General features: G+C 46.1%; 2 protein-coding genes across 2 annotated transcripts; both read left to right on the top strand.

The window, feature by feature from the left end:
* Nucleotides 1–9,188: 9,188 nt before the first annotated feature.
* LOC141023236 (serine/threonine-protein kinase OXI1-like) lies at nt 9,189–9,664 on the top strand. The gene is made up of 2 exons (XM_073499590.1): nt 9,189–9,595; nt 9,652–9,664. The coding sequence occupies exons 1-2, from the start codon at nt 9,189–9,191 to the stop codon at nt 9,662–9,664; spliced, it is 420 nt and encodes a 139-aa protein (XP_073355691.1).
* On the top strand, nt 9,661–10,066 carry LOC109736654 (cyclin-B1-1-like). The gene is made up of 2 exons (XM_020295867.2): nt 9,661–9,848; nt 9,942–10,066. The coding sequence occupies exons 1-2, from the start codon at nt 9,661–9,663 to the stop codon at nt 10,054–10,056; spliced, it is 303 nt and encodes a 100-aa protein (XP_020151456.1). The 3' UTR covers nt 10,057–10,066.
* The last annotated feature ends 221 nt before the right edge of the window (nt 10,067–10,287 follow it).

The raw sequence follows: 10,287 nt of genomic DNA, 5'->3' as shown, positions 1-10,287 counted from the left end.
ATGATGGCGAGAAGTATCACTACATCAAGAATTCATGAGAGATTGTGCAATTCTCACGTCATTCTTGATATGAAAGAGGGTGACATTCCCAGGTAGAACAGATCAAAGGCTGGATTGGCAATTTGATCTGCGGAATACAACTACTTTGACCCAATCCTCGAAATGGATGAGGTACTGGAGTTTGTTTCTCCTAGTCATTCTGAAATAGAATGGCTTGACAGACAACAAGAATAGAAAGGTATCAATGGGCACGAATGCACAACTACTCTTGACTATCAATTGATAGACGGGGGTCAGAATACAACTAAAGAGAGACAACTCGAAGGGCATATATCTTTCTGAGTTGTGGATGCATAGATTAGTATGTCGAGCAAAGCTCAACATTTCTTCCGGATAACCCATGCAGAAAGGTAGAACTGGCAGATTCACAATGTAGAATGGAGAACTCATCGAGAGCACTCTTGTTGTTATCTTTTGGTTCAACGAGGAACTTCTGCCAAGGATGGTTCATGGTATTTGGAAGAATGGTATACCACGGACCTCGAGGACTATCGCAAAGATTACTAATATCCTAAAGGTACGAGCAACACTATCAACACGAGGTAAGTAGAGTGAATCTTGGGTTCAAGAACCCAGAAATAGAATGCCTACTAACTAAGTGGCATCACGGGATGCTTTCGGGAATGATGGCCAGAATCATCACACTTGGGATACAAAGCATTGCTAGATTAATGGGTGCTCCTCTATGACACCTAGGGTCATAATAATAGCTCCAAAATATATGACGAGGTAACGGAGTACCTCAACACACTGGTTAGTGTGATTAATCTGGCCCAAGGAACATCGGGAACGGAAAGAAGGAATTTGCAAATGCATCAGACTATTTAGAGACCCGGGATGACTCGGACAGCATAACGACTGTAAATGCTCAAAAAGATTTGAGACATCCTAAAAAATGGTGGCATAACCACTTGGAAGCACAATATCAAGGTTTCGAGATCAACAACTAACATATGGAAGTAGAAGAAACTGAACTGAGGCTTAAATCCATCAATCCTATGAGTCTACGGATTAGTAACACGTGATCCTGATAGAAAGATGAGAAGCCTAGTTCTTAATCCCCGTAGAAGAGAAGAGGATGACTCAGATCAGAAGGCTATAAGGTAAAGGAGTAAAAAGAGCCGTACGTTCCCTTCCACAATCAATTCCCTTATATAACTAAAGCATTTTTAGACTCAACTTTGACCAGTTTGGCTTGGTAATCCTACAGGCAGTCAGGCTCTGATACCAAAGCTGTCAGGACCCCGATTCCAAGTCACATCGATCTAGCCGGTAACACCTCAGATCACTTTGCGGCCTCACGCACGGTATTCCCATGGGTGTCGCCTTACCATGGCCCGAGACCGTTTGCGTATTTTGGCTCACGTATATGATAGTGTCGCTAGCACCCATATGACAGAGAACTCGGGCCGACATGACTAGTCGTGAACCCAAAGTGGCACTAACTTACGGGGACAGGCATACATGAATCAACATCGAGCATGTCGGTCAGCAGCGTGTGAATCCGGGCTGTAGCACTAGGCTAACAGGACTCCGGGAACCCGGGCTGTAGCAGGCTAGGCAGGACTCCGGATGTCACCGCGTGACATTTCCCCGAAGGGACAGACACATGAACAAAGTGAATCACATGCCGGCCAGTCAAGTGTTCCAGAGCAGTAGTGCTGGGCTAGCAGGACTCCGGTGAACCGGGCTGTAGCGGACTACTATGGCTCATGGAAGCACAAGACTACATTTCCCCATAAGAGAGGCTACCAAGGATAAACAACTAGGTTGTCGGATCCCACACATACCAAGCATTTCAATCATACACACAATATGCTCGATATGTGCAAATACAACATGGCATCACAACAGGACTCTACGACTCAGAGTATTTATTCATTAGGCTCCAAAGAGCCAGATATTACAAACATGGGTCTCATGACCCAACATTCAGAGCATACAAGTCAAACACATGCGGAAGCTTAACATGTCTGAGTACAGACATCTACAAATGAAAAAGGCTGAGAAGCCTGACTATTTACTAGATCCTGCAGAGGGCACAAGATCGTAGCTGAGGTAACAAGCTAAACGTCGAAGTCCACACGGAACTACTAGCGAGACTGACGTCTCTCTGCAAAACATAAAATGGGCAAACGTGAGTACAATTGTACCCAGCAAGACTTACATCAGAACTATCTACATATGCATCAGTATAAAAAGGGGGTGGTGGAGTTTAACTGCAGCAAGCCAGCTTTGACTTGGTGGCTATCCTAAGCTACAATTGCAAGTAACTCTTTTGAGGTGGCGCACACGAGTCCACATATTCACCATATCAATACAACACTATGGATCCGCTCCCGTCTCCCCACGAGGACGCCATCCATAGAACTCACGCTTATCTTGCGCATTTTAGAGTATCCACTTTCACTTGTCTATGAACTGTACAGGCAACCCAGAAGTCCTTTACCGCGGACTCGGCTATTCGAATAGATCATATTAACCCTGCAGGGGTGTACTTCGTCACACACGCTCTCGCCACTTACCACCATGTACACGTCGTGTACCTCGGCAACCTTCAAGCGGAAGCTTGGCGAGGGAGTCGGCCACGACCTGACTAACCACACAAGTCTCTAGTCCAGGTTTATCGCCTATTCGGGTTCCATCCGCAAGGAGATCCGGCCGGGGTGTCGCTCACGGCCCCAAACGATGTGTGCAGGGTTCCCAAGCCCACCTTGACAGATGGATCTACGCTTGGTACACCGTGCCATGGTGCCTAGTCTGTCCCAAGCCCACCTGTACCGGGTACCACTTGGTAGACTACTAACACTACCTACAAACACCAGAAACTAGTTGCAACTCTTGGACAGAGATCAAGCTGATTAATAAGTCGAGAGAGCTTGGAGCGCCCGGAGCCCAATGTGTGGTAGTAACTGTTCATGGATCACAAACACAGAACTCAGTTCCTGAGGACGGTTTCAATGAGACAACCCACCATGTACTCCTACATGGCCTCTCACCACTACCTTTACCAAATCGTGTTCACACACTTAGCTCACACACAGTAGGACATGTTCATCACACCTCCGATTCATCCCTGATGAATCATACCGGACACAACTCTAAGCAGTAGCAGGAACGACAACAAGCATGAATGAGTAGGCACATCAGGGCTCAAACAACTCCTACTCATGCTAGTGGGTTTCATCTATTTACTGTGGCAATGACAGGTCATGCAGAGGAAAGGGGTTCAACTACCGTAGCAAGTAACAGATGAATCGTTGTTGTCCTAATGTAGTAAAAGAGAGCAGGAGCGAGAGAGTGGGATTGTATCGGAATGAACAAGGGGGTTTTGCTTGCCTGGCACTTCTGAAGATAGTATAGCTCTTCATCGGTGTCATCGATCACATCGTCGAAGCAACGTCTACTGAGAGGGGACAACACCGGCAAACAGAGAAGAAACACGATCAATGCAATGCACAACATGATGCATGCTATGACATGGCAATAAGAATGTGTTTTGAGCTAATGCAACTAGCAACATATTAAATGGAGTTAGTTTGAACCTTAGGTTCAAATTCAAACTTCATATGTGGAAATTCAAATGCCATTTACATGATTTGTCCTAAACAGAAGCCATAAATTGTTCTAACATGCATGAAAATGGTACATATGGATAGATTGGATTTTTCTGATCATTTTTCATATATAAATCTTCGCATTCTGAGCTATAGATTATTTTCTATGATTTTTTGAAGTTTGCACTATTTTCTGGAATTTCCTGAATAAGAATAAGTCCAGAAAATCTATTACTGCGTCAGCGTTGCATCATGTTGACCTCAGCAGGTCAACAAGCGTCGTCCAGGTCAATCCTGACGTGTGGGGTCCACACGTCAGTGAGTAACTAACTAACCTAAGTGAATTAGTGTTAAACTAATACTAACTAAAAGTGTCAGTGGGGGTTGGCCCACGCGTCAGTGACAGAGGAGGGTAGTTAGCCTCGTCATTAGTGCTAATGACGGTGCCACGTCAGCGGGTTAGTGCCGGCGATAACCGGAGCACGACGGCGTTCGCCGTCCGGCCAACTCCGGCGTCGGGAGGGCGCACGGCTGGTCTCGTTGGAATGACCGCGACGCGGCGCGTCCAGCGGTGGCTGCGGATGCAACTGGGGTGGCCGGTAGCGGCAACTGCGGCGAGCGAGGCGGCGACCGGAGCTCGGCCTCGAGCGGTTAGGGGGCTACGGTGCATGGCAGGGGCCGGGGTTGGTCGTGTTCGTCTCCTGGGGACGCACTGACCACGGTGGCATGCTCTGTTGCGGGTTTCCGTAGGTGTGGCTGCGGTGGCGACATGGCCAGCGGCGGGGAGCTCACAACTCTGGTGACTCGGGCGGCTAGAGGGTGCGTACGGGCACGGGGAGCAAGGGAAAGAAGGTGGAGCTCATAGCGGAGTCGGAGACGGTCTCAGCGAGCTCGGGGAGGCGGAGACGGCGGCAAATCGACGGCGGCGATCCTCGTTGGCCGAGGAGGGGAACGGCAGAGCTGGCGGCATCCAGGGCTTCTGGCGCCTTCCTTCTTGGTGGGGAGGAAGAGGGGGACGAGGCGGCGCTTCCTGGCGCGTCGGCGAGGCGAGCGGAGCTCGGTGGCCGTGGCAAACGGCGTCGGCGACGACGAGCTCCGCTCGGGCAGAGAGGGAGAGAGAGTAGAGGAGGGGGAGAAGGTCGGGAGAGAGTGAGAGAGTTCCAGGGGGTGGCGTGGCGCTGCAAGAGACGTCCAGGGGGAGGAGGAGGCAGCTAGGCAGGGAGGAGATGGCCGGCGTGTGGCTGCCCGCGCCGCCAGGTAAGCCCAGGTGAGGTTCCTCTCTCTCACCTTTCTATTGTTTTCTGTTTTCTATTTTCTGCAATTGTTTTGGCTTTATTAAAAATGCCAGAGCATTTCCAAATATTCTGAAAATATTTGTGGGCACTGTTGAAATTATTCCCAACAGCCCTCAACTAGTTTCAGAGTTACTAGAGCATTTAAAATATTTATAGGATTTAAATGCCCCAATTCAAATACAATATGAGTTAATTCAAAAATCCAGAAATGACCTAGAAATATGTTTATCATTTTTGGCAGAGGTATTTACCCTTTATCAGAAATGATGAACATTTCCAAAGGCATTTTGGGATCATTGAAAATATTTCACTGTGATCCTAGTTGGATTTCATTTGGTGCTAAGGTTTGAACATCCCCATTTCAAATTCATTGAAATTTAAACATGATGCACACATGAAGCTAGCCTAGTGCATTGCCAGGAGCTAGGGATGTGACACCCCGTACACATGAGGGGTCAATATACCAAGTGGGCGGAGCCGAAATATGGCGCATCGCCGGGACCGGATACCTGTCCGGTACTCCGAACACTACAAGAAATATGTCAACTAGTGACCTTCTGTCAGTGACCCTGGAAGAATTGCTCATAGATCTATGACCATTTCAGACCAATTGGTCAAAAGCTGTTCGGGGGGCTCCAAACCCTAAACTATAACGACCATTTTGGTCAGAAAGGTCGTAATTTCCTTACACGAAATGGTCATAAAGCAGATAGAACTGCTCCGCTGCCTTATTCCTAGCTGATCATGACCAATATAGATGGTTATAACCTTGTAAATTGTGGTGGGTTGCTATGACTAGGCGCCACCTCATCAGTTTTGCCTATGTGTCATGTCCATGTGGCATTTTTTGCCCTAGGTTGTGAAGCAACCTATATTTCTGTCATTCCCAAAATTCCCAAAAAAAATCATAAATTCTTTGGGTCATATCTTCGTCCAATGTGTAAAAAACCTTCCTTGCCTAGTTCGGAAATAATTAAAAAATATTCATTTTCCTATTCTTTTCAGAAAAACACTTTGTGAAGGAAGTACCACTTTGGCATGTCCAAATGGTATCCATTTTCTACAGTGCTTTCCTATGCCCAAATAACCATCCTCCACCAAATTCTAGCTCAATCCATTCATTATTTTGAGCCCAGCTTCAACATTCGTATTTATGTCCAGTGTGGTACTTTGCAAAGCAAGTACCACCTACGCTCCTCCTTTTGAGCTGAAAATTTGTGAAGACGGTCTCCTTAGTAACTGATCATCCTCAGCCAAAACTGACGCCCATTAGCCATGTGCATTTCCCGTACTGCTAATCAAACACTTGGCTGCTTCTTCATGTTTGAGCATCGATCGGTCTCCTCATGAGAATCTTATGTTGTGATTTTCTTCCTAGCACCTACCTGTGGAGTGCCCAATCCCCTAGACATGCCTAGGCCTCCCAGATCACATGGCGGCACGGCGGGCATGCGAGTTTACGCGCTCTAGAGTTGGGGCCCTCGGCCACCATCCAAACCTCGACGTATCGCCACCAAACCATGAATTTATGATTAAATAGGTACTTATGTACCTAGAAATGATTTTTGGAAAAAAGTAAAGATCAAACTATGAGGCACCTGCAGTTCAAATTTGACCCGCTTCCAACTGAATCGGCGGGAATTTGTCTTTTTCGCCAGAGGTGGATCAAATCTTTTGACAACCAACCATTTGGTCATTTGTGCACTACATATGGCCTAATATTTTATAAAATTGATTTGGTCCCATTTTGCAACAAATATATGGTAGGTCCTTCACAAAAAAACCTCATTTTGGGCTCTCGAAAAATGAAAAATGATTTTTTCGTTCAAAGAAAATGAAAACTTCCTTAGGCAACTTTTTTTGCCATTCTAATATGCACCCTTGTGCACGATATGAGATCATTTTAACGAACTATGTCATGAATGTGGCCATAAGATTGATCATTTGGCTTGAATGCCATTGATCTCCACACAGGATAGCTCGTTTCTGAGAACACTTTTTTAAAAGAATTATTGTATTACAAGTTTATTATTTTTCCTGGTAACTTGGCCACATATAATGACACAATGCGAAGGTTTTGCAATTTTTTTAATTTTTTTATGCCCGTTTTGAAATGCGGTCAAAACGGCGGGAATGACCGTTCCTAGCTAATGGTTGAATCTTGGAATTTTTTGGTGTTTCTCATTAAATAGATACTTATGTACATAGAAATGATTTTTGGAAAAAATAAAGAGCAAACTATGAGGCAGCTGTAGTTCAAATTTGACCCGCTTCCTGTTGAAACGGCGGAAGTTTGTCTTTTTCACCAGAGGTGGATCAAATCTTTTGACAACCAACCATTTGGTCATTTGTGCATTAAATATGGAGTAATATTTTATAAAATTTATTTGGTCCCATTTTGCAACAAATATATGGTAGGTCCTTCACAAAAAACCTCATTTTGGGCTCTCGAAAAATGAAAAATGATTTTTTCGTTCAAAGAAAATGAAAACTTCCTTAGGCAACATTGTTTGCCATTCCAATATGCACCCTTGTGCACGATATGAGATCATTTTAACAAACTATGTCATGAATGTGGCCATAATATTGATCATTTGGCTTGAATGCCATTGATCTCCACACATGACAGCTCGTTTCTGAGAACACTTTTTTCAAAGAATTATCATATTACAAGTTTATTATTTTTCCTGGTAACTTGGCAACATATAATGACACAATGCGAAGGTTTTGCAATTTTTTGATTTTTTTGAATTTTTTATGCCCGTTCCAAAATGCGGTCAAAACGGCGAGAATGACCGTTGCTAGCTAATGGTTGAATCTTGGATTTTTTTGGTGTTTCTCTGATTAAATAGATACTTATGTACCTAGAAATGATTTTTGGAAAAAATAAAGAGCAAACTATGAGGCAGCTGTAGTTCAAATTTGACCCGCTTCATGCTGAAACGGCGGAAGTTTGTCTTTTTCACCAGAGGTGGATCAAATCTTTTGACAACCAACCATTTGGTCATTTGTGCATCAAATATGGCCTAATATTTTATAAAAATGATTTGGTCCCATTTTGCAACAAATATATGGTAGGTCCTTCACAAAAAAACCTCATTTTGGGCTCTCGAAAAATGAAAAATGATTTTTCCGTTCAAAGAAAACGAAAACTTCCTTAGGAAACATTGTTTGCCATTCCAATATGCACCCTTGTGCACCATATGAGATCATTTTAACAAACTATGTCATGAATGTGTCCATAAGATTGATCATTTGGCTTGAATGCCATTGATCTCCACACATGATAGCTCGTTTCTGAGAACACTTTTTAAAAAGAATTATCGTATTACAAGTTTATTATTTTCCCTGGTAACTTGGCCACATATAATGACACAATGCGAAGGTTTTGCAATTTTTTGATTTTTTTTGAATTTTTTATGCCCGTTTCAAAATGCGGTCAAAACGGCGGGAATGACCGTTCCTAGCTAATGGTTGAATCTTGGATTTTTTTGGTGTTCCTCTGATTAAATAGATACTTATGTACCTAGAAATGATTTTTGGAAAAAAAATAAAGAGCAAACTATGAGGCATCTGTAGTTAAAATTTGACCCGCTTCCTGCTGAAATGGCGGAATTTTGTCTTTTTCACGAGAGGTGTATAAAAACTTTTGACAACCAACCATTTTGTCAATTTTACAGTAAATATGGCCTAATATATTACAAAATGATTTGGTCCCATTTTCCAATAAATATATGGTAGGTCATTTACAAAAAAACTTAATTTAGGCACTCGAAAAATAGAAAATTAATTTTTTGACCAATTTAGATGGCCATAACGTCGTACTGTATTCTGATTGATCCGTGGACTCTCACGCGGATCATGCATTGAACACCATGGGATGTTCGTCGATCCAACGGCGGTCCTCAGCCCTTCCACACCAACCCCGAAACCCTAGCTCTGCCCTGTGGTCATTTTGCATCCACCCCCCGCCTCCTTTCTTTCCCTCGCTCTCTTCTCCTCCTCTCCTCTTCCAGATCTGCCGAGCTCCCCTCGCTCTCCTCGATCCAGATCGCCGTGCTCTGCTCCTCCCTCCCTCCCCTCCGGCAAGATCCCCACGCTCGGCTCCTCCCTCCCTCTCTCCCCTCCGGCGGCCTCCCTCTCCTCGATCCGCAACCAATCAAACCGCAACCAATCCCCCACCCCACCCTTCCTCCCTGTCACTCGCGCAGGTGTAGGCGCAGGGCACAACGCCCAATCCAAGGTGGCGCCGTCCTCGTGCGCGCTCACGGTGGCCATGACAGCGCAGGCGCTCGCGCCGCCGCCGCTGGAGCCGCGGCAGCTCAGCCTGGCCGACCTCAGGGCCGTTTCCGTGCTCGGCCGCGGCGCCAAGGGCATCGTCTTCCACATCATGCCCGAGGATGAGGGCGGCACCGGCGACGTCGCCATGGCGCTCAAGGCGGTCTCGCGGGAGGCCGCACGGCACAAGAACAGCGGCGGGAGCGGTGGCGAGGACGGACACCGGAGGATCTGGTTCGAGCGTGACGTGCTCCTGGCCCTGCGCCACCCGCTGCTCCCCGCCCACCGCGGCGTCCCCGCCACCGAGGCCGTCGTCGGCTTCGCCATCGACCGCTGCGGCGGCGACGACCTCAACTCCCTCCGACGCCGCCAGACCGAGAAGATGTTCTCTGACTCCGTCATACGGTACGCGCTCAACCAACGCCATTACGCTACGCACTGTCGTAGGACAAATGGGCAAGATTTGATCCATGAACTCATCCGTGAACACCGTTTTCTTATTCGCGGTGCTGGCGTTGCTGCAGTACGGTCTGGTGCAGTCCAAACCCTCCATGGTCGCCGCGGCTGCTGTCTACGCGGCCAGGCTCAGCCTGAAGAAGACCCCTCTGTGGACCGACACTCTGAAGCACCACACTGGCTTCACTGAAGCACAACTGATGTAAGCACGCACCCTACTGAATCCCTTGTAGCTTGAATCTATGATGATTTCATTTAGGGGCAGTGACTGATTTTGCGTGATGATTGGTTTCAGGGACGCGACCAAGATCCTGGTGGCCTCGCACTCCACCGCGCCGGACAGCAAGCTGAAGGTCGTCTACAAGAAGTACTCGAGCGAGAAGCTGGGAGGAGTCGCCCTTCCAGATTAGATCATGCTTGGCTACTTGACAAGGTATTCTGGTCTGTAGATGCATCTTATTCCTGTTGAGAATCGTTTGGATGTAGATCTATTTGTACCTGTTAATCTGATTTAGTTTAGGACTAAATGCCTTGCTGTTTTTGTAGTATTAGTCAGATTTAGTAACTATTTTTTTCTTTTTAATCTTTTCATGTTGATATGTAAGCCCATCTAAACGGGTTGTCATACATCCTTATAATTG

Source organism: Aegilops tauschii, chromosome 5 (assembly GCF_002575655.3).
Source record: "Aegilops tauschii subsp. strangulata cultivar AL8/78 chromosome 5, Aet v6.0, whole genome shotgun sequence".
Lineage (NCBI taxonomy): Eukaryota > Viridiplantae > Streptophyta > Magnoliopsida > Poales > Poaceae > Aegilops > Aegilops tauschii.
This window is presented reverse-complemented; position numbering and strand designations above follow the sequence as displayed.